Genomic DNA, 24796 nt, shown 5'->3' with positions numbered 1-24796 from the left:
CTTTCGAACCATTTGGCGAAGAACGTGACGATGCTTGCTTAAGCATTGTTTCTGGTGTTTGGACAAAGGGATCGTGCCTTTCAAAACGTTCAAACAACATTCGCACACGGTATCGATGACCTCTTTGGAGGCTGTTTGAATGAGTTTTTTTCGTAGGGGTGGAGAAGCTTTGGACAGGACAGATAACATGTCCCCATGTTTGGCTAAACGTGGTGGCAATCCTTTCCTTTTCTTTCCTTGGGGTTTTCTGAAGGGTGACATCTTTGAGTCTTCAGGAGCACCAAAAAACACTGATATCCGACTTGGTCACAGGTCTTTTTTATACTGGAACGCGTCGCCACTGATTGTCTTGACGTCGTATTAGTTTGAGGACAGGCATGACACGTCGTGCAGGGGTACGCAACGGACTAAATCGAGCCAGTTCTTGTTTGGACAAATCCAGTAAACTTTGTAACATGCCCGATCTTTCATGGACTTTGATTTTGGGAGAAGGTACTTTGTGAGCAGCAGCCACTGCCGCTAAATTGGAGGGTCCTGCCACTGGGGAAGTTCTTTTGGGGGTCATCAACGGAGAAGTTCTTGGTGTGATCAACGTCTCCAAGTACTCTTCAGTTCCTGGTGTCATTAACGGAGAAGTGGACAAACGTGAGGATGCCGGAGACGCAGTCACCGCTGTGGCAGGTCGTGGTTTGCGAGTGTAAGGTTGCGTCCTGGCCGAGGTGCCTCTCTTGCGACTAGTTTTCTTCTGTGGACTTTTCTTTTTCTGGGGACTTTTTCTCTGTTTCTTTTTCTGGGGGCTTCTTTTCTTTTTCCGGGGTGGTGGTGTCTGGTCAGAGGAGGGTCCTGCCACTGGAGAAGTTATTCTTCTTGGGGACCTGGTCTTTTTCTTTTTCTTCTTGGGGCTTCCTTGGACTTTTGTCTTGGGGATAACTTTGGGGGCATTAGGATCCCATCTTAAAAGTGAGCGAATGATGACCCCTCCTAGAGTACCGCTCCCTCCAGGTTTCAAAATGATTTGTTTTTTGGTTTGAGTGTCGATGCGGGGATCGGCCAGTTGGACCAAAGCGACTTTGTTTCGATCGAAAAAGCGTTGGGTTTGATGAGGAATCTGAATGATTCCTTGGAGTAATTGACGTGCCGTCACCGTGAACCATCGTAAGACTTCTTTGAGACTAGCTTCTAAGACACGAGCTCGTGTTTGTGGATCTTTTTCTCGACTGATGCCATACAAGGCACGAATCAATTTGACGGGAAGATGCGACTGAAGGGACGTCATGTTCACACTGTGTGAGACAGACGAAAAAGGGTCTGAGGTTTTTATAGATTTTTTTCATGGGGAGTGAAATGAAGTCGAGGACGGAGACGTGTACAGGACAGGCCCTCCGTCTTGGCACCAGTGGTGAAACAAGTGGGTACGAAATCGCAAATCCTCGGGAGTCGTAGGTTTCAAATCGACGAGTAAATAGGCGTGTGGTGTTTGAGTGGCATCGTCGTACGCCTGAGTAAGCCAAGGCGTTCCTAACTGTTTGGCTAAGACTTGCACTTGCGATTTATCTCGAGGGCTTTTAAACAAGACCACGTAATGCGCATTGAGACTGATGGTGCGATGGGCTTTACTTTGTTGAAACAAATTTTGGGTGATGTAAACGACACTGGCATTACGGTGATGCCCTTTGCGCGTGAACCACAGTTTAATTTCTTCTTCGTCTTCTCCTAACATGTCGTCGAAAATGACCAAATGGGTTAGACGGGAGTCAGAGACGATGCCGTCGTCTTCTTTAGGAATGCCTTCCACAAACACGATGGAATCGCCTTGACTTTCTCGCAAGAGGCTGTACGCCGATTGCCACTCTTTGTAACACCACACGATTCGTTGAGGGGGTCGATCGATCAAATGATGTTTATGTTCGATCAAACGTTTGACGAATTCGGTTTTGCCTGAACCGCTAGGTCCAGCAATGAGCATGTTAAAGGGATGGCGAAGATACAAAGCCTCCCAACTGGCACGATCTAAGTGTTCGTCGATGACTTTGACAGTAGAGGAAGAGGGAGCAGAGACAGCAGAGGTAGCCATGGTGTGAGAAATGTCACTTGTGACACGAAAAAACAAACAAGACAAGAGTTTATATACTTTTTCAGAATACGTTTATTGAATTTTTTTTTTCAAACATGAATACGAAAGACAAAAATGCATAAAAGCCAAAGGCTTAAGTACAAGAATAAAAGGCACATGATAACCATGAACGTGGAATAAACACAAGTGTCTGTACAACATGTTTTGGGTAAAGTTCTAACCAGTTCTACAGTAGGGGTAAGGTCACACAAGTGTCCTCCCGAAAGGGTCTTTCAGGCCTGTCCACGACAGTCCTGTCCTGGGTGACGGGTTCTTCTGGCACCGTCACTAACACAGGTTGAAAAGTAACTTTTTTCCTTGAATAACTCTCGTGCATACTGAGCCACCTCTTGTGTCCAAGCCTCAAAACCCTGGTCTCGGTGATGTCCAACATTTGACTCCTAACCAATCTGGTTTCTTCTTCGTCAACGACATGGTAAGTTACTTCAATGAACAATGAACTATCGATCTTGCCTAGGGTTCCTTTTGATATACAGACCAATACCGACGTGACCGTACGGTAAGGTGAAGTGATTGGGAAGTCGCACTCGCTTCTGGTATACAATTTGATAGACTTTTTCCAAGGGTCGACTGACGATGTGGTGAGTGGGTAAACGTACAATCTTGTTCGGTTGATAGGTGGTCACTTTAAAGTTTCCATCCTCTCCCGATTGCAAGGCTTCTTTCAATACCCCAAAGTTGACCACTCGACTGGTACGATGATTCAGAGTCAGTCCTTTCACTTTGCACGTCGTGTGCACTTCTCCTTGTTTGTCCCGGTATTCGTAGCCGTAATTTTTGGGACCGCCACTGACGAAACTTAGAATCTTGTCGTCGGGATGCTCGTCTGTCCAGGCTCCTAAACGGTCTCCTTCGATGTCAGGGTGCTGTTGAATCGGGTGATGGATGTAAATGCAACTGTCCGTGTCAAAGTACAGGACGCGTTCTTCTAACAGTTCTAAAGCTTCGTACAATTTTAAGCGAGCATGAGCTGTCACGTAAGCCGCAATGATGACATTTCCAAAAGGGTCGTCTTGTACAAAGTCCAGATCTTCTTCGTAATTGACCAAGATCAAATCCTCTCGAACGACGTCCACGTGTTTCATGTATTTGGTTTTGTCGTGAATCATCTGGAAGTAGCGGGAAGGTTCTGTCAAATATTCCGTCTTGGGTAAACACGGTCGTTGTGCCATTTTACCCCACAAGCAATTTAACATCACTTTGGCAAACGATCGCCTGCCTTCGTTTTTTTCGATGTGGTCTAAAGAGATGCCTTCTTGTGCATAGTATTTCTCTTTGAATTGTATTTGGTCTTCGGGAGTGTGACACCAGGAAGGATAGCCGCTGGCTTCTTGCTTCAGTTTCAAAAAGGCATCCACGTAGTCGGCGAAAATGCCTTTCTGAGTAGGGTCACCCTTGTGGTACTGTTGTGTCTTGGGAAAGTGGCAAATTTCGTACACTTCTAACAGTTGGTATCCCATGTCCAGAGCTTTGAATAATTCCACGCTGACCCAGGTTCCCGTCAAGGCACGTTCTTCCTGGCTGTGATGGCAAGGTTGGTCCTGGTTGCACGTTTCGGCACAAGTACGGCACAAGGGAAACATCAGTTTGCCTTGACAATGGTGAGGTAAGACGGGATGGTATAGGTTCGTGGGAGGCAAAACTTTGCACTTGATCAAGCCTTCGTATTGTCGAATGTTTTTCAGGTCGATGTGTTCCGTCAACAATTGCGGGTGCCCTACAGGAAAGCGACAATATTTGCACACGTAGGGATACAGCGAACACACGTCCAAGTATTTGATTTCTTCTCCTTTCTCTTCGTTGGCTTGGTACAGCAAACAGGTGGCATTGGTCCTTCCTCCGTACAAACTATCCCTCGGGTTCAGCGGGTCCATGAACTGGTAACTTTCCACGAGGCGTTTAACCTCGGGATCGGTTTTCAAACGGTGATCGTACTCGTGTTCCCACATTTCCACCACTTGGTATCCTTGCTGTTCTAACTTTAGGCGTCGCTGACAAGTGTCCTGGTACAAGTCTTCCATGGTTCGTTGCAAAAACTGATTTTTAGTGTCACGGTCAGGGTAGCAGACGGGACATCCGTGAAATAAGCAACCGTTAAACTCGTACACGATCTTGGGGTTTTCTAAGTCCCAGCCATCGACCGAATACGTTCCGATGGTCTTTTCGCCTCCTCCGTTGCGGGCATGCTGAATCCATTTGTCTTCCTTGTCGCACAAGTAATGTAACCAACGTAGGGCTTTGACCGAGTATTGACGCTTGACATAGTGGGTCGTTTGAGGACTGATGACAGCCACGGTGTTTTCAGGCATGAATCGTTGGCGGTACACTAAGGAACACGCTTTGGCAATGGTGCAAGCTTCTTTCAAAGGATCGACCCCTCCGTGTTCCATGAACAGTTCTCGAAATTTTCCACAGCAACGCCGTAAAATGTCCACGTCGGAACGACAATACTTTAGCATTTCTTCCTGAAAGTCGAAAGGGTCCGAGGCGTGAGCCTGGTACCAAGCGTAGAAAGCTTCTCGTTGTTCGGTACGCATGTTGTCGGGGTTGTAATAGTGAGCCTCAGGCAAATGGGGTAGAACGGCGTGTTGATTGGCTTCCGTATTGAAAAAGTGTGGAAAGTACCCTTTAGCCATTTCTGTCATTCCAAACGTTTTAGGCATTCGGCTCAAAGGCATGGCCAAGTAACTCATCGAATCTTTAAACTGTACTTGTCCCACTTGCATGAAAATGATTTTGGTTCCGTTCAAAGTCACTTTAGGACGTTCGGTGCCTTGTTCCGTATAGTATCTGAGAAGAAACTGTCCATCGTATCCGGAGAAATTGTGAGCCATCACCGTGGCATGACGATGACAATCTCCGTAACGTTCGATGTCCTCTTGGCTCCACGTCTTGTCGATGGGGTCTAAGACCCATTGGGCAAAATCGGCTAACGTGTTTGGTCCCCGAAAGATTTTTTCACGTCCTCCAGGAATCTTGCTGCAGTGAGGGCAATGACTGAAGATAGGTTCTTGAATACACTTCTCGCACGCTCGATGAGCCACGCAGAAATTAGGAATGTGAATGCCAGTTTCTTGCATGCATTCGAAATCGAAAAAGATGAAATTGCCTTTCTTCTTGTGACCGTCCTCTTTCTCTGGTGGGGGTTGGTATTTTTGCACGTAGCATTGGTGTTCCAAGTCCACGATGTGGTGACAAATGTGACATTTTTTCTTTCCTGAACATACGTGTGCCTTGGTATTATTGGTACGTATGACTTGTTCACACGTAGAGCACAATCTCAGGAGTTGACAAGCACATTTCTTCTGTGAACCTTGCGTTTTCAGATGTTGTTGGTAACAGGTAGGGCTGACAAATGTGCGCAGACAAGTTGAACAAGGCACTGGTTCTTCGCTCAGACAGGGTGAAGAGGCCAAACATCCTGAACATTTCAATCCACAATGCTTGTGTTGCTCTCGATTGTTATAACCATGGTCACATTTCTCACAGTAATAACCGTATCCCAGGAATCCAGTGATACTGGTAATGGTATCGAAATGGTCATCGTGATGATAGACATGAATGTATTTTCCGTCCTTAAAGTCTTGGCCTCGAAACAACAGAGACCCGCGCATTTCTTGAGGGTGCACTTTCAAGGTGTATCGTGGAGCTAGGGCATCTTGCAATTTTTGCATCTCAGGAATGCCACAGGGTGTGTCTTTGGACAGTCCGGCTTGTTGCAACAGGAGTTCTGCTTCATTTCGTTGTTTGGCTCGATTGCATCGTTGAATAGTTTTCCAGGTTCTTTTCCATTCTACCGTGTCGTTCTTGTTGGCATAGGTTCGTCCCACCACGATGGCACGGGCTAAACACATCTGGTCTTGAGGGTTGTTAATTCGGACGAGACTCTTTTTGGTGTTGCGAAGGTCGTCCACCAATAACATCTTTTTGCATCCAGTTCCTTGAGGAGGAGAGACGTGGGCCATTTTCAGTGTGGCTTTACCATCGGTGATGTCAAACTGGTCATTAGATTGTTGTACGTGTTGAATCTTGTCCATGACTTTGGAAGGGGTCAGTTCTGCGGGTCTGCTAAACTCGATCCAAACAGGGGATTTCAAACCGTCGTGATCTATCGATAGTGTCAAGCGATCGTCTTCTTTGGCTTGACATTGTCGCTTGAGTGCGGTGAGCAAAGAATCCCACATCTCGGTGATAAACCCTTCTGCTTTCTCCAAGGGTACGTCGGACTTGAAATCTTTAAACTTCACCGTGTAGGTGTAAGCCGTGGTTCTAAATTTTCTAGAGGAGCGCTTTTCCGTCTCTCGAATGGAATAGTACTTTTCAGGGTTGACTAAGGGTGGTGAACTTGGTTTAGAGGGTTCGGATTCTGGTTCACTCATGTCCTCTTCAAAATCACTGGCATGAATTTGTGCCAAGATTTCAGCCCTGGTACGAGGAGATAGATCACGTTTCTGCCTCTTACTTTCTTCTTCTTCTTCTTTCTTCTCGAATGAATGGGATCGTTTCATCTTGAGTGCAAAACGTCAAATGACTCAAGTTTAAACACCATAGACTAATTTATAGTCTTGGCAAACCAGCGTATATAAAAAGGGTGTGTGTCTTGTCCTTTCACTATTCATTTCACTCTCAAGCCGAGCACAACGATGGAAGAGACTACCCAGATGGAACGTTTCGTCAGAGCTTTGCGAGGGGTCATTAGAAAATTCTCTTCAGACCAGCCGACGGACTACTCTCCTTCCTTTCGAGATAAAAGGCAAGATACTTGCTATATCTGTCAGAAGAAAGGGCATTGGTCTTCAGAGTGTCCAGACCGTCAAAAAAGAAAAAAAACAGGGGCTAAATAAGACAAAAGTCAAGATACCTGTTATTATTGTCAAGAAAAAGGACATTGGTCTCCAGATTGCCCAAAAAAGAAACAAGAGGAGTCAGAAGAAAAGAAGGATTCTTCAGAAGAAGAGAGGGATTCTTCGAAAGAAGAGAGGGATTCTTCAGAGGAAGAAGAGGAAGAAAGAAGACAATTCTATTTAAAAGAAGCAAAGAAACAGAAGAAGAAAAGAAGAAGGGAAGAAAATGAGGAAAAAAACGGTGAAGAAATTCAAAAAACAGAGAGACTAAACAAGGAGAAAGAAGAAGTCAATGAACTTTTAATTAAAGTGTTCTGTGGTGAATTGTGAATTGGATTGTAAAAAAATGGATAAAAGAATACATGAATGATATAAGGTAAGTGTCTTTGAGTTTTGATTTTAAAATAAGAAGCTACACTCACGCACTCATACACAGACACGTACTATAAGGTAAAATGGGTGGGGTTTATTTTTGAGTGATTGGCAAATTGAAATTGTATTTCTTTTCGAGAAATGTGGGTGGCCCTGAAAAGGGCCTTTTTATTTTGGTGTAGGGGTGATTTTAACCAATCAACTTTAACTGCCTTAAGCCTTTGCCACGGCCAAGGTCTACTTCTGATGATTGGGTTGAAATCACTAAGGGTGGTACGATAGGCTTAGTCACAGGGTTGGCGTGTTTAGCTCGGGAAGGTCGTATTCTCTTCGGTCGTGATAAAGAAGTCTGATACATTTGTTTCAGACTTCTTAACTCCGCTAAAATGTCCAACAGTACCGTAGCCGTTTGATTTTCACCCTCTTGTTTCTTTGCTGCTACTTCTTCTTGCTGTTGTTGCTGTTGTTTTTTTCTTACCTCTTCTTGTTGCTGTTGCTGTTGCTGTAGGAGAAAAGCTTGTTCCGCTTCCTTTTGTCGTTGCATAAATTTCTCCAATTCTTCTTTCTGCCTCTGTCTAAAATTCTCCACTTGCGGTAATGAAGATGGTAACGAAGGTTCCGGAACAAATTCTTGCGAGGTAAGAAAATCCACAAAATCCCAATGTACCTCTTCTGAAAGTAAGTCCGGGTTCCCTTGGGCAGTCTCCCCTGCTGGTGCACCCCAATGGATCGTTTTCTGAGTTTCCGTCATGTTGAATCACTGTCGCATAGATTGACTGCACACAAGCGCTAGCAAATCTATATAGACTACGTGACGTCACAGACTGCTCTCTTCGGATTGGATGCGGGCTGACTGAATTTTGTAACGCGTGTTTGGATTGGTGAATGAACTCAATCCGTTTCAATCCTACCTGTACCTATAAATAAGCGCACTTCAGTGCAATCACTCACTCAGCTATTCTCGTAGCCGCAAGATGTGGACTGACGTTGAATCTTCCACCTTCGTGTCTTCAATGATGTTCAGGACGGACATGCTCATGTATGTCCGATCCAAGTGGACCGTTGTCCACAGGACCACCAGCAGTTTGTGGATACGAAGAGTCTACATAGAGAGACAAGGTTGCCTCAAGAGGACTCTGATGTATGGCCCTGCTGTAAGACGCAGCTTGAGGACAAGAAGATGCCACAGATGCCCTTTATGTTAAGGGCATATTAACATAAATCCAAAGGCCCTTTTCAGGGCCCCCATATTTCTCGAAAAGAGATAGCCTTTCCATTGCCTACCCCTTTTTTTAAATTTAAATTTAAATTTAAATTTAAAAAAAAAATCCCAAAAGCCCAAACTCTATTCCCCATGTTAATTTCCCCTTGTCGCTAGACAGACCCACCCTGTTTAAATTCATTTGACGCTATACAGTCCCCTATTCCCGTGTTAATTTCCCCTTGTCGCTAGACAGACCCACCCTGTTTAAATTCCTTTGACGCTATACAGTCCCCTATTCCCATGTTAATTTCCCCTTGTCGCTAGACAGACCCACACTATAGTTCCATGTTAAATTCCCCTTGTCGCTAGAGTGACCCACGATTTATTCCCATGTTAATTTCCCTTGTCGCTAATCTGACCCACGATTTTTCTCCATGTTAAATTTCCCTTGTCGCTAATCTGTCCCAGGGGGGTCTGTAATGCTAATTCCCATTGTCGCTAATGTATCCCCCTTTACTACTTATGCATTTCAATCCTTTGGTAAATTTTACAACTTCACTAGGTAAAACGGACTGAAAATCGAAAAACACGACTCGCATCTTTAGAATCAGGTTTGTAAACCCTAATTTGATTGGCAGTTGAATCCCTGGTCGATTTTCTAACTTGCTGAAACAAAATCGGATTGAAAATTCAAAATCTCGGCTCGTACCTTTTCGCGGGAGAACCAGGTTTGTAAACTCGAATCTGATTGGCAGTTAGATCCCTAGCTGGTTTTCTAACTTGCTGGAAACTAAATGGATTGAAAAATGAAAAAACTCGGCTCGCACTTTACGCGGAAGAACCAGATTTGTAAACTCGATTCTGATTGGTAGTTGAATCGTTTGGCTGATTTTCTAACTTGGTGATACATGCAGTGTTAACTTTGGTAATACTAACTGAAACTACAAAACGCTCTTATTAATTGGCGGATTTAAATTGTTGTTTGAGTTTGTGCACCTTTTTCTGGATACCTTTCCGACCTTGCCACTTCCAGACATTAATTAAAAAGTGTGACATTAACACAATAACACGGGTTTGCGGGTTCACACCCACGAACCTGACTAATTAGGAATCTCGACATTCGAGACTTAACCAGTCGCAAAAGCACTTAGTTGCATAGGCGACTTTAATCTTTTAATCATCATCAGCATGGCATTATTTGTACATTTCATGTACTCATCATTCTAAGCACATACTGCCACGCTTGTAAACATTTTTTGTTCAAATATTTCCCATTACCCAGCTGCACTGCTTTTAGCCTTCTACCGTTCTATCAATTAACTTCCAAAAGAATACAAATGGGAAAAGAGAATAGCTGAGTCAATTCAATGTGTGCGTTGACCATGGCTCAGCAACTGAAAATTATCTGCTAATATTTAGCGAAAACATTTCTGCCACATCATTGTCATAGTTATAATATTATAGGTTAAAGCTGGAATACAATGCCTAGTATTATTATTATCATCATTATTATTATTATTATTTAAATAATATATGTCTGATCTAATTATAGAAAATTGTAGCTCATGTTTATTGGTGAGAAGCAATATTTTATTCTTATATGATAGAAACTGTGAAAAAATATCAGTCCATCTGGCTCTTTCTTCTACTTCATTTGCAAATTTCTCAGTCTTGTTGGACGAAAAGGGTTACTTTAATGTCTCATTGCGCTCCAGCTCTCTGTAAATGTCTTGAACACAAGGGGACATGGATTTCAGCTTATCTTTTGCCGCTCGGACACTCACTTTCACCTTTAAGTTTGTGAATATATTTTTTTTAAAAAAAACTATCAACAACTACCCACTCAAGTGCCTAGTTACAACTACGATCACCGACAATTGCAACAACCTAATACTTTACAAATCTTTCTCTACTGTAGATTTTATATCATCAACGAAAGATTAATAAACACTATATAAACAATACCATCATCATCATCAAGATATCAACAACAATGTGTTATCATCATCACAGAATCAGCATTTAACAACGAAACAATCATGATCATTATATAACATCAGCATCACAATCGTCATCGTCATCATCATCATTGCAAAAAATATCAACATTTACCAACCAACAAACATGATTAATATATGAGCTTGTTACCATCAGCAACATTCTTATTATCACAACCCCCTTCGTAAAACCAATGCTGCTAAAGCGACAAAAAACAACGATGTAAGTGTCAGGGGGGAGTTAAACAAAATTTCTTTTACTAAATGGATTGAGAAAGTACTCTTGCTGTGATTTGTGAGGAAAAAATAATTAACTCTATCCGTCTTATATAATTTGGAAGCAAATAAAAAAGAAAAAAACTAATCAGTCGGAACCCTGATCATCAATAATTATCAAAATTAAATGTAAACACGTGTTCCTCTACGAATTTTACCAGTACATGGAAATTTAATAGAAATGTTATAAACACATATTTTTGTTCAACTTACCAGCTTGGCTGGTGATCAAAATGGACTGTTTTCAGACATGATAGTTTCTTGTGTAACTTATCTGGCCATTGGATTTTATTTGCCGGGTTTGGGCAGGAGTTTGTATGGATTCGTTTTGGTTCCTAAGATGGAAGTAAACACCGGATTCCATTGTCAGTTTTTTCTTGGAATAACCGTTTGCAAATGTTTTATCCCCATTCTCAAATTATATGCTTCAAATGACAACATCGAGCAAATCATCCATTTTGTCTCTTCATCAGATATATACTTTATATTAAAGAACTTCATACAATCCTATCATCTGCACGTTTGTCTCTACATGCTCCTATTGCACAAGATTGACACACCATTGTGGCTATTGTTGATTCCATAATGGATAAATGTAGATATTCATAACGCTTACTCTGGTAATACCACCTTGCTTTCATGAACAGACCCTAATTTAAAGATATGACATCATAACCATCTTTTCCTAAAGCGGTCCTATATCACCGATCAACAATTGTCATATTACAATTTTTGGCACTGAATTATTATCCCGTCAGATTTCCATGCAAGGAAAAGATGCTGTAATGGCATGATCATGTAATAGTTTGAATCGAGATCTACCAAAACACTAGAACATTGGGAAAAAATGTATTCATGTATTCATCATTTCAACTCGATATAGTTCACAAATAATGGCTAAGAATATTGATCACTGTTCTCTATCAGTTAAATGAAACCGAATAACATGTACATTTATTAATTAATAAAAATTTCCCTCGTTGTATTGTCAATCGTTTGTTCAAATACAAGTAAGTCCAGTAAACAAGTGGTTATTTTTATTTGTCCGTTAATAGAATCGTTGAATCATAAATACAGTTTTGCTCCAACATATACGATACAGATTATGAATCCAAGAAAAAGTTCAGTCGCACTCATGCAAAATCATAATGGTAATGAACAAGAAGGCTCAAATACTCTGTCCCTGATAAAAATTATATTCCTTAACTTTCCTCAGATTTAAGCCACTGTATGTCATACTAATTTCTATTTTTGTTAGATATGAAGTCTTGACTTTTTCTCTCTCGTAGCATTTCAAAAAGCATCTTACAATGCTGTTTCATCACCTACATCCAACAATAGAATACAGACTCGATGAGTTTCGTACCCCAATTCCACCGGCTGAGAAAAATGGAAGCCACCATACATTGCATGGGAAGTATTGGCAAATTATCATTCCACCTATTTCAAAAAACAGTATGTACTTTCTACATGAATGATGAACGGACCACGATATGAATGCAGATTAAGTTTCTGATGTAACTGATGGCTCATAGAATGCAAATGGTCGGTTTTAAGTGGTAACTTAGTAGACTGGAATATTTGCTTAAAATGAAGTATGCCATTCGTATTTCTTGTGACAGTGTTTAAGATTTAAGACATTTTAATGCACGCGTCTCTTTCGAATTCCTTTAGAGTGGATGATATAGGGAGATCCGATATCTGCCTCTAATAGTAATCCCGCAAAGTGGACAGTAATTAAGCGGCATTGAGCAGTTCAGGCATGCTAAAGGTCCACGCTGAAGAGCACAGCTGATGCGGTTTTGTTGACATATTCTACATGACAAGAGGATCCATAACCGCTGATTCTGGGCTGCAAGATATATAATATTCACCATGGTATTATTACTTACGGTTTTATTCCGACAATAGTCTTTCAACAACCTACATGTCATAATAATGTAATTTTGGTTACTGGAATTTGACATTTTCCAGAAATTAGTTTGCCCTTACGGTTTTTTCGTAAGCACCTAAAAGTAGAAATTTGTATCTAAAAGCTAAAATCAGTAAACAAATTTTTTTTAATGTGTGATATATAGAGTGAGGGATTTATAGTTAAATCGAGGTTTTACTGGTTTACGTGACTTTACGCATGTAAACAGTCTCTATTTCAAAATTTTGGTTATACAGGAATTGCTTAGTAGTCATATTTAATAGTGATTTATCTAGAAATAGTTTTAGTTGGGCTTTTAAAAACTTCGACGTTAGGGTGGTGTTTCTTTTTTCGTTTGTGACCAATTTGAGTTAAACTTTGATTTTTTGTTCTTCAAATTATTTGGATTCTAAGAGATTAATTCTTTTCCCGGAGAATATTTTAAGTGCTCATACAGAATTCTTGGACAAAGACATTTATTGCGATTTTATTCGGAATTCAATCATCGGACAATTATTTTCCGTGGTACAACAAAGAGCTGTAGACACAGAAGTACTACACTGGCTATAGCTTACGTCATCGACTTCCATTTTGGATTTTTCGTCGGGATTCGAAGTCAAATTCATTAGAACATTTTATAACCAGGACGTCTAATTTTTTATTCTTTGATTATTCTTCGATTGTTTTTGGATTTGATTCTTAAAACCGTAAGCTCTTTTTTACTTTTACCTTTTTTTTCTAGGGAAATGAATTATTTGTTAAATTTTACAAAGCTTGTTGTCTTCACTTTTTCTTTGTTACTGTTTATGAAAGCCTAGACACATAACACAGAAAATTAAGATGCTCGTCCGTGGATCTGTGAAGTTTGGCTAAAATATTTCAGAAAACTTTGTTATTTTAAAATTGAATTCTCCTAGTTTTTAAATTCTTTAAATCCCAAGTTTTAGTTTACAATTTTCAAATCTTTAGTGAAAACAGCAAGCTTTTTTTTTTTCAATATCATCAAAGGTAGAGAAATTTTTATTTTACCCAGAAGTGGTTGGATATTTTGAAATTGGAAGTACAGCTTAAAACGTTGGAAGTAGAGATAAGACAGGTTAGTTTCAGAGAGAAAAGATACAAATGGAAAGAGAGAGGAAAGTAAGACAAATGCAGTTTCAGAAAGAGATGGAAATAAGACGTACGCAGTTGCAAAAAGAGAGCGAAGAGCGAGAAAGACAATGGCAAATGCAAAGAGAGAAGGATGAAAGAGAATTTCAAATTCGCGTAAAATAATTACAGCTGGAAAAAGTAAAACACTCGCCTACTTTTGATGTATCATGAAATGTCAAGTTAGTACATCCTTTTCTTGAAAAAGAAGTAGATCAATATTTTCTTCGTTTTGAAAGAATTGCTGAAAGGTTGAAGTGGTCATGAGAGCACTGGACTCAATTACTACAATGTGTACTCACTGGTAAAGCTTCTGGTATTTATAATTCACTGTCACTAGAGCGGAGTACAGACTATGATGTAATTAAGAACTATATCTTGATAGGTTATGAGTTAGTCCCCGAGAATTATCGGCAAAATACAGAAACTAAAAAAACGAAGCTGGAAAAACTCATGTTGAATTTGCTAGAGAAAAAGAGCAGTTATTTAATACATGGTGCTTACCCAAGAAAGTTGAACAAGGTTATGAAAGTCTCAAACAACTTGTATTACTTGAACAGTTCAAGCACTGTGTCCATAGTGACATTAAGACCTATATTGACGAGCATCAGATCGAAACATTGGAAAATGCTGCATGTGCTGCTGATGAGTATTCTCTAACTCGTAAAGTTCCTTTTGTAAAAAAGACTTCTACTCAACAGTCTTTTGGCAGAAAAGTATTTCAGCATAATACAAGCCCTTCTAAATCTCAATCTGACACAAGTTTTAAAAATCAAGTTTCAGATAATCTTGAACAAAGATCCTTGTCTCTTCTACGTGTACCTATTGCAAGAAGAAAGGATACGTTATTTCTGATTGCTACAAATTGAAAAATAGGCATCAGAATCAAGACAGACCTATTCCAAATGCTCTTATTTCTAAGAGATAAAGGTCACGGTCATGTATTGAAAGCAATACATTTGTTCGGTCTAATAAACCCCAGTCTGAGTTTGTTGTGGAGAATTATGAACCATTGATATCGAAGGGTTCTATATCACTCTTGGATGATTTGGCCAATCCCATCCCTATTACAATTATAAGGACACATGAGCTTCTCAAGGTCTTTTATTGTCAGAAACTTTGACTTTTTCTGAGAATTCTTTTTCAATTAAAAGTGTTCTTATTCGGGGAGTAGAGTGCAGCTATGTTAATGTTCCTCTCCATTATGACAATTTGTCAACAGACTTAGTCTCAGGACCCGTGACAGTCGGAAATGTGTGTGCTTTACCCGTTGAGGGCATTCTTTTATTACTAGTCAACGATCTAGCTGGAGACAAGGTTGTGGTTAAACCACTGGCAACTGACAAGCCTTGTTTGGAATATAAATTAGATTCTATTGAAAAAGATTTCCCTGATTTATACCCAGCTTGTGCAGATACTAGAGCTATGGCAGAGAAAGCTCTTGAGAATGATGATGATAAGGAAAGCATTCCTTTAGCTGACACATGTAATGCTAAGGCTTTTGATGAGGTCACATTCATTACTTGTTTGAATAAATCAAAGGTATCAATCACAGTGATCCTCTTTTAACTACTCATTTTCTTTATTCTAAACAGGGTGAAAAACTTGTCGTCGAACAGGATAAAGATCCCGAGATCTCCTGTTTGTTTCAAAAGGCCATTAGTGAAACTTAAACCACTGAAGTTCCTGTCTGTTATTTTACTGCAAATGGAACTCTTATGAGAAAATGGAGTCCTCCAGAGGTACTTTATTGACATTCAGAGCAATTGTCATGGTTACAGACAAAAGTTTTACCTTGTACTTCTGGCAGCATGATCCATACCATTAGTTTATCATCACAAAAGGGAATGGTTGAGCCTAAGCGAATATCACGAATTTCCTCCATATCTGCAATGGAAAATATTTGTGAATATTCTATTCAAGTTTCATCAGAAAAACGTACCAGTTTCCTCAGTTAATATATGCGCTTTTAAAATAGTCAAAAAGTAAAATGTGAAGTGTACATACACATATATCTCAACTTTAACAGTTATTTTTCTAATATGAGCACTTATTTCCAGATGTTTCTACAAGAACAAACAATATTTTCCATGACGTTGAAATTGTAAATTTCAAGCCTGTGATACAATACCCATACAAGATGAACCCTCTCAAACAGAAATACTTGAAAAGACAAATTCAATATTTGCTGGAGAATGATTTCATAGAGCCCAGTAAAAGTGGCCGAAATTCACCATGTATACTTGTTCCAAAACCAGATACAACTTTCCGTATGTGCATTGATTAGAGGAAGGTGAACATTGTGACAAATATATATTCATTTCCATTATCAAGAATCAATGACTGTATTGATAAGATCGGAAATGCCAAGTTTGTCACCAAATTTGACCTTCTGAAAGGATTTGGGCAAATTCCACTAACGGAAAGAGCAAATGATATTTCGGCATTCGTGACTCCAGATGGACTTTATCAATATAAAGTAATGTGGTTTGTAATGAAAGGGTCGCCAAGTACTTTTCAACGACTAATGAATATAATTACATCTGGTCTCGGTAATTGTGATGCTTACTTCTATGATGTCATCATCTACGAAACCTGGAAAGAATATTTAGGGACTATTTGGAAGTTTTTTGACAGGCTCATTGACGCAAGTTTGACAATTAATTTATCCAAAAGTGAGTTCTACCGTGCTAGTGTAATATTTCTAGGGCATATCGTGGGACATGGACAAGTTAAGCCTATAGAAGATATGGTGAAGGCTATCTCTGACTTCCCTATGCCTGTTAGTAAAATTCAACTAATTCGATTTTTAGGTATGGCTGGATACTCTCGGAAAATTTTATTCCAATTTTTCCATAATTGCTGAACGGTTGACAACTTTATTGAGCAAGAGAGGCAAGTTTCTTTTGATTGAAAAATATCAGGAGGCTTTTGAGAAGTTGAAAGCCATACTTATAAACGCGCCAGTTCTTACAGCTCCAAATGTCAGCCGATGCATGTGATGTTGGGGTTGGAGCAATATATATTCAAGAAGTCGAAAATGGTATTAATCGTCCTGTCTGCCTTTATCAAAGTCTATTTCCTCTGTCACTCATGTGGCAATGCCTCTGTCACTCGCTATATATAAAATCTCTTAACAACTTACGTACATACGAACAAACAAAACTATGACAACATTATTCCTTGTCCTCGCTGTTGTCTAAATATGAACTCCACATGAATGTAAATCCTTTTGGAAAAGCTTTCTGACATTCAGCGCAATTGTCATGGTTACAGAGAAAAGTTTTACCTTGTAATTCTGGCAGCATGATCCATACCATTAGTTCATCATCGCAAAAGGGAATGGTTGAGCCTAAGTGAACATCATGAATTTCCTCCATATCTGCAATGGGAACTATTTGTGAATATTCTATTCAAGTTTCATCAGTATTTTCAATGACGTTGAAATTGTTAATTCCAAACCTGTGATACATTACCCATACAGGATGAATCCTCTTAAACAGGAATACTTGAAGAGAGAAATTCAATATTTCCTGGAGAATGATTTCATAGAGCCCAGTAAAAGTGGCCGGAATTCACCATGTATACTTGTTCCGAAACCAGATACAACTTTCCGTATGTGCATTGTTTATAGGAAGGTGAACATTGTGACAAAATATATTAATTTCCATTACCAAGAATCAATGACTGTATTGATAAGATCGGAAATGCCAAGTTTGTCACCAAATTTGACCTTCTGAAAGGATTTGGGCAAATTCCACTAACGTAAAGAGTAAATAATATTTCGGCATTCGTGACTCCAGATGAACTTTATCAATATAAAGTAATGCGATTTGTAATGAAAGGGTCGCCAAGTACTTTTCAACGTCTAATGAATATAATTACATCTGGTCTCGGTAATTGTGATGCTTACTTCTATGATGTCATCATCTACGAAACCTGGAAAGAATATTTAGGGACAATTTGGAAATTTTTTGACAGGCTCATTGACGCAAGTTTGACAATTAATTTATCCAAAAGTGAGTTCTACCGTGCTAGTGTAATATTTCTAGGACATATCGTGGGACATGGACAAGTTAAGCCTATAGATGCTTGGTGAAGGCTATCTCTGACTTCCCTATGCCTGTTAGTAAAATGCAACTAATTCGATTTTTAGGTATGACTGGATATTCTCGGAAAATTTTGGTCCAATTTTTCCATAATTGCTGAACGGTTGACAAATTTCTTTAGCAAGAAAAACAAGTTTCTTTTGACTGAAAAATATCAGGAGGCTTTTGATAAGTTGATAGCCAAACTTAAAAGGGCGCCAGTTCTTACAACTTAAAATTTCAGCCAATCATTTAAACTGACTTTTGAAGCAAGTGATGTTTGGGTTGGAGCAATATATATTCAAGAAGTCGAAAATGGTGTTAATCGTCCAGTCTGCCTTTATCAAAGTCCATATCCTCTGTCACTCATGTGACAATGCCTCTGTCACTCGTGTGTATATAAAATCTCTTGACAACTTACGTACATAGGAACAAACAATACTATGACAACATTATTCCTTGTCCTCGCTGTTGTCTAAATATGAACTCCACATGAATGTAAATCCTTTTGGAAAAGCTTTCTGGCATTCAGCGCAATTGTCATGGTTACAGAGAAAAGTTTTACCTTGTAATTCTGGCAGCATGATCCATACCATTAGTTCATCATCACAAAAGGGAATGGTTGAGCCTAAGTGAACATCATGAATTTCCTCCATATCTGCAATGGGAAATATTGTGAATATTCATTTCAAGTTTCATCATAAATATGTACCAGTTTCGTCAGTTAATACATGCGCTTTAAATAAGTCAAAAGTAAAATGTCAAGTGCACATATGCAGTGATCCGTAACGGAGAGTGCTTTAGACCACTCGGCCACTCGGGGCCCCTTGGAAGTAGCTGTAGAAATACACATAATTTTGAATTGTTTGTGACTCCCCTCAGTCAGAGTGCACAATATATTACGACAAAAAGGCCATAAAATGTTCCGATTGTAATTGTATCCTTCTGCCACCATATATTGCCATAAGAATAAAAGTAATTCCAAATATACTTATTCATGGCGGCGAATTGTGTTAGAGGTTTCTATTTTGATATGATGGAAAAGGTAGAGGTTCTTCCGACTGTGGTTATGCCATGTGTTTTGTGTGCTTTGAATCACAATCATTAATATCCATTTCCAAAGTTGATACTGGTTGAAATGGTATATACTTGTGAAACTGTAAACGAATATTTGTTTTCAAATGGAATTTATATCAGATTCAGAAGAAATAAGAAACTGAAATACCAGGTTTAATAATAATTCCTAATATATATATATATATATATATATATATATATATATATATATATATATATATATATATATATATATATATATATATATATATATATATATATAATCTGACCTACATTAGAGGCCTTAGTCTTTTCCACAATCAATTTAGGCAGGTAGATTTTAATATGTAATTTAAGCCCATCTTGATTTGATTCAAATAATATTGACACCCAATTACCCCGTGATATGCATTCACTCCTATACCTTAAGACTAAGTTATTTCCCTGTTTGTCAATTTTTGCAATATTTATTTTCTGGATGTTTCCCAGCAGTTCCCGTTGGTGACTAGTAATAGCCGATGTTCATATGTTTAAGGAATCGTTTAGGGCGCGACTGAGACTAAAGAAAAGGACCATTATTTTATGCACGGTGTCTTTCCGATCACTGAACGAGCGTGTTCTTTTTAATTGGATGACAAGATTACACAATGATTCATTGTGGACCGTGTTATTATTGCTTAAATTTATCTAAAACAATTAACTTTTACAATTCTAAAATGCATTCAAATATTGCATAGATATTCGTGTTCGACAACATTTGAAAATGCGATAAGATGTTTTAATTATTTACCTTGATTCATCACAGCCCTTCACGATTTCAATACCTTTTGCAGTCTACTGCGGCAGCGCTGGGACGAACTCCAGGTCCATTACGACATCCCTAAATATCACCTGAATATTAATTAGCCTCTAACACAAAGTTTAAAAAATCGCAATAGAAGCATTAAAAACATGAGGAGAGTCCTTAAATGATGGCGAGTATTTAGGGACCAACAAACATCTTTAATATTATCAAGAATATGTAGCACGATATATGCTATCCCAGTTTCATTTCATTCAATATAATTTAAATAATTATCAGCTTCAAAATGTCTTCTATAGTGAAATTATGATCCTGACAAAATATTAAGATTTTACTCGACAACTGAATCGGTCATATTTTACAAAAAAAGAATTTTATTTACTTAGTTTGCAAAACAGGGTATTAATTATCAACATTTTACAAATATTACATATCCTATAAATAACGTTTATGTTGATGAAAGCATTACTGCTTGAAACAATTAAAAGTCTACTTGCATACCTCAACGGTCCACGAAATGCATAAATTTCGTGTGATTCTGTGAAGCTGTCGTGACAACGGTGTTCATGTTATACAGCCTGCAAGTCAATAACGACTGAAATACACGTCTCAAGCAGGTACTTATTATATACTCTGGTATCCTGGAACGGATCCAGGAACTAATCTTTATTCCAGTCTGCAGTACCTCCTGGTGATTATTTTGTTACTATTCGCATGTCACTCGCTTCGGCTAGTGCACAAAAATAATCGGTTAAAATCAAGGTATATTCCACATCAGTCATTCGCACTGTTCCTTGTTGCATGATCGGAATACGTGTGTTTGTTTCCTTTAATATGTGAGGTTGAGTTGTCTTATTTCCGTTAAGTTTGCGCTAGTTTGTGTGCGAGCATGTATGTTTCTATATTTAAATATAATTTTTGATTATATGATTTTTATTGAAGCTGCCTGAAACGTCAATGGAAATATGACCATTTTGGCCCAAACTTTTAAACAGAAATCATACCTGAGAGTTCTAAAACTTTCATAAAATGAGTTTGCACTAAGTCCAAGACTCAGAATTTGACAATAATTAGGTCTTCTCAGCACAACGTTAACCCAACGAAATAGAAAGGATTGTACCAAAGTAAACTCCTCTCCACTTTGATCAAAGGACAAGGTAGGAAAAGGACAGATTTCAGCCTCCAATCAGATCCAGATGAAACTCTTGTAGATAAAAGAGATTCCTCTCTTATCTCGAAATATGTAGTTTATTTTGCACCCAGGACTGCTTCTAATAAAAGAAAGCACCATCAAATTACCCAAAGTCTTCCATTGTGGCACCGACGTTCCTGGATTATTGACAAGATGGCTAATAACCTCCTCTCAAGCTGATTGCCAAGAAAGATGCGTCTTAAATTGTGCATGTGCACTCAGTATATATGATAGTCAACGGAGTCATCAATAAAACCTACCTTGTGTTTCGCAACATTTTTTAAATGATGTGCTTATTTCCATTAGGCACGGATTATTAATTCTGAGAGCATTTTCTTTTATATTTTAAACAGTACGCTAATGTTGATGCTCATTACTGACTTCTTTTCACAATCTTGCCATAATTGCACGAAAAATTGCAGACATTTTGTACATTAATAATAGCTAGAAGTTACTGTAGTGTATAATCAAGAATTAACATTCTTCAGAGCATCAGCGACCAAACTGCTTTGTGCATAGATCGGAGGTTGGTGGATAAGGCAACATACTTTATTTTCTGACAATTAACAATATTCCTTGTATTGCTGAATGATTATGAAATCTACTAATTTTATAAGAATATGAGAGAATAATTTTATAAGAGTATGAGAGAGAGAGAGAGAGAGAGAGAGAGTAAAGAGAATGGAAAGTGCTATCACTGGATTCTACAAGACCATGATAATACATGTATTAACATAGTTTTTGAAAGAATAGGATACGATACTTATATATTCTGTACATATTACCGAAATCACCCTTCAGTTGACCGTAACACAACAGCCACGAGAAGTAACGGCAAAAGTCTAAAACGTACACCCATGTGTACGGAAATAAATGTCTGCACTGAATTGCACATCTTAAAGAATAGGCGAGACTATTAACTGGTCACTCAATATCAGTACAGGTTTGGGGCTGATTCATTGGACTATATCTGTTGTAACTTAAAAACTGTAACTAAAGTAGGATGATTAAGCTTATACTATAGTAGCACATTGCAAAATATATTATGTTGCCATTAGAGATCTAGATAAAAATAGGAAGTGTTGACACTGGAGCCTACAATGTACCAGCTACACTGTTGATACGATCAGCAGGGAACTTTGAGTAGGATGTCAACACTCGGGCAAAATATTTATCAGAGATGGCCAGTAAAATCCAGTTAATGTACAACATACTTATTCACAAAAAGAGAGAATATTTATGGGACATAGGGAATTACGTAAAGTTAGAAACAGAAGACAATTTGCCCTGCTGAAAAAAACATAAGATGATTCACAGTCTTGCAAACAAATACACGTTTTTAATGCACTAGCATAGTAAATAAATTAAAATTCCATCTATTTTATTTCAAAAAATTTAAACAGATGGATTTGGACAGGAATATCTTTGACAAAATCCCATTTGGCCACCACGTTGACATACATAATACGTGTCAAACATACGATTAAAAGATCATAAATCTATAATATATTTGTAATATTCAAGCTTTTATGTGACACATTCAACTATTTTGAAAACAAATCAAAATATTTTGTCATGTAAAATGAAAACATGCAGTCATTATCATTAAGTTCGTCACACGATTGATCTGTACTTTATTTTCACTACTTACTACCGACGTACCGGTAGAGCGAAAACGTACCCTGGTATGTACCACCGGCAAAATATACCACCGTAACAGACGGACAGAGGCAAGCAGAATATCCCAATGTTTGTTCTTTATTTTGATGTGTGTTTATGTGGGGGAGACAGCTTATGATAATGTTAGTGCCTTACCCCCAGAACTTCAATTATATTATTTATTGTAAATTAATAGATACCAAATGTAATCTCTTTTAAAACTAACGCTAATTCTTTCCACATCTCAAATTGATGAACAATTTAGATGTCTTCACATGCATAATTGCTTCGTCAAATTCTGCAAACAACAACAACACCTCATTTATGTAACTCGAGGCTTAGAAATTGTACCCAATCTGGCGAAGCGTCCCTAGATGCTAATATAAAGGGTACATTCCTACCCATGCATTATCACATTTAGGAATGATACACACTAGATAATGTGCAAAGAAAGCTACAACGGACCAGGAAGTATAACATAAATTGAAAGAAAAGATCAATCTCATTTTCGAATCACGTGAATCAAACAAAATTTTAACCATACCATTGTTATTCGTTGAGCCATGCAAGATTTGCTCTAAAGTCAATTCAAATCAGAGAATAAATAATATCGCACCTACCGGCAAATACAAACATTCTTCTAGTGATCAACGACTTAATATTTTCTATCTCTATCTGTACCTGTCGTTCTTCTATTTCAGAAATCTGTCTCAAATATCAAGCCGCTATATATATATATATATATATATATATATATATATATATATATATATATATATATATATATATATCAAGGTAGAAGACGGGCAGGTATCGTATTTAATGAATGTAAATCTTTGGTATGACTCGGCAGGGGATCGAATCCACGACCTCCCGCGGACGCTCTAACCACATGGTCACCGAAGCGGTTCGCGGCCATGCAGGCAGTCCTTTTGAAAATAAGCATTTTAATTAAGGAACTGTTCTTGCTAATGAGGCCCTCGTATTTAAGAATTTGATCTGTTTAGGCCCTCTGTCAAACGTAAGATTAGACACTCAGCATTAAACTTTAATTATTATCTTGCACTCATTGCCATTATTTTGTCAGTACAGGGTTGACAGGTAAAGAATGTATGGCATCCAAAACCTATTTGGCCTGAGCCAAACTGGTATTTCTTTTCTATTTGTTTTTATGCTGCATGATGGCATGCAATATTTCCATCGTGATCTATATCGCTATCACAAGCGCAAGAAAGATATACTCACGCATGTCAGAGGTGCACAACATACGGTCCGCGGCCGTTGTCCTAGATTAATGCATATCTATTTATGCTTTATTATAGATACGGAGCTTCCGAATTGCGGTCCGTTCTGGCTCATATAAGTGTCTGAGATGTGCACCAATTTACTACCTTATTCAAGGTAGTATATAATCAGTTACGCAAGAATGTATTCAATTGTCATTATACTTTATAAAAATAGATTATAAAAAGCAATATTGACAACTATCGATTGGAAGTAATATGTCTTGCTTTGTAATGTGGTAATCAAAATAATCGTTATCAGCTCAGGTTCTACCAACTTCTGCAAAATGGAATTTCCTATTTATTAATCATGTCAGTAGGACAACAATATTCTCCGAAATGTCAAAACGTTAACGTACTAGTAAATGGACAATAAATTAAATTAGTTTAAAGATAACCGTCAGCCTACCCTTTTCATTCGTGAACATGATCAGACGCAGAGAAGCATGTTCTAAATATTTACGTACAAAACAACTGGGACTAAATCTAAAGTAACTCAGTTAATATTCAAAAACTTGTATTTACATTTTGATAAGTAAGTCAGTCATAAGAAACACTTGGCTGATAATAATAATAATAATAATAATAAAACAATTTCATTTAACGAGGATAACACATCTCGTCTCGAAAGACTCATCTGCCACGTGGTCCTCAATTTTTATAGCCTAATATGTTGTTGTTTTTTTTTAAATTAAAAAATAAGAAGAAAACAAAAGTCAACTTGACACACTCAGGTATCCTTGCACACGTTCTCATACAGATTTAAAATGAATTAGTATGTGTGTTTATACTTGTCAACAGATACATAAACACTATAAAATACATAGG

At 38.3% G+C, this 24796-nt stretch overlaps 1 protein-coding gene and 1 long non-coding RNA gene across 6 annotated transcripts in view; one reads left to right on the top strand and one right to left on the bottom strand.

Moving 5' to 3' along the window:
- Positions 1 to 24796, top strand: part of LOC149782819 (uncharacterized) — a 281237-nt gene that overhangs the window by 204341 nt on the left and 52100 nt on the right. The gene's annotated exons all lie outside the window — the stretch shown is intronic.
- LOC149782820 (uncharacterized) overlaps positions 1 to 24796 on the bottom strand; it is a 62088-nt gene that overhangs the window by 18460 nt on the left and 18832 nt on the right. For 2 of the 5 annotated variants that reach the window (XM_089934344.1, XM_089934342.1), the window contains 4 exons: positions 18542 to 18634; positions 17178 to 17270; positions 15683 to 15775; positions 10264 to 12679 (listed from right to left, as the gene is read on the bottom strand). In XM_089934344.1, the coding sequence (XP_089790470.1) occupies positions 12498 to 12679; positions 15683 to 15775; positions 17178 to 17270; positions 18542 to 18634 (461 nt within the window). In that variant the 3' untranslated portion in view covers positions 10264 to 12497. Of the gene's footprint in view, positions 1 to 10263; positions 12680 to 15682; positions 15776 to 17177; positions 17271 to 18541; positions 18635 to 19822; positions 20204 to 24796 lie in introns of those variants that run through there. The other 3 variants (XM_089934346.1, XM_089934345.1, XM_089934347.1) reach the window with 3 other exon arrangements.

Source organism: Sinohyriopsis cumingii, chromosome 15, assembly GCF_028554795.1.
Source record: "Sinohyriopsis cumingii isolate HCF-2022 chromosome 15, ASM2855479v2, whole genome shotgun sequence".
In the NCBI taxonomy this organism is placed as follows: domain Eukaryota; kingdom Metazoa; phylum Mollusca; class Bivalvia; order Unionida; family Unionidae; genus Sinohyriopsis; species Sinohyriopsis cumingii.
This window is presented reverse-complemented; position numbering and strand designations above follow the sequence as displayed.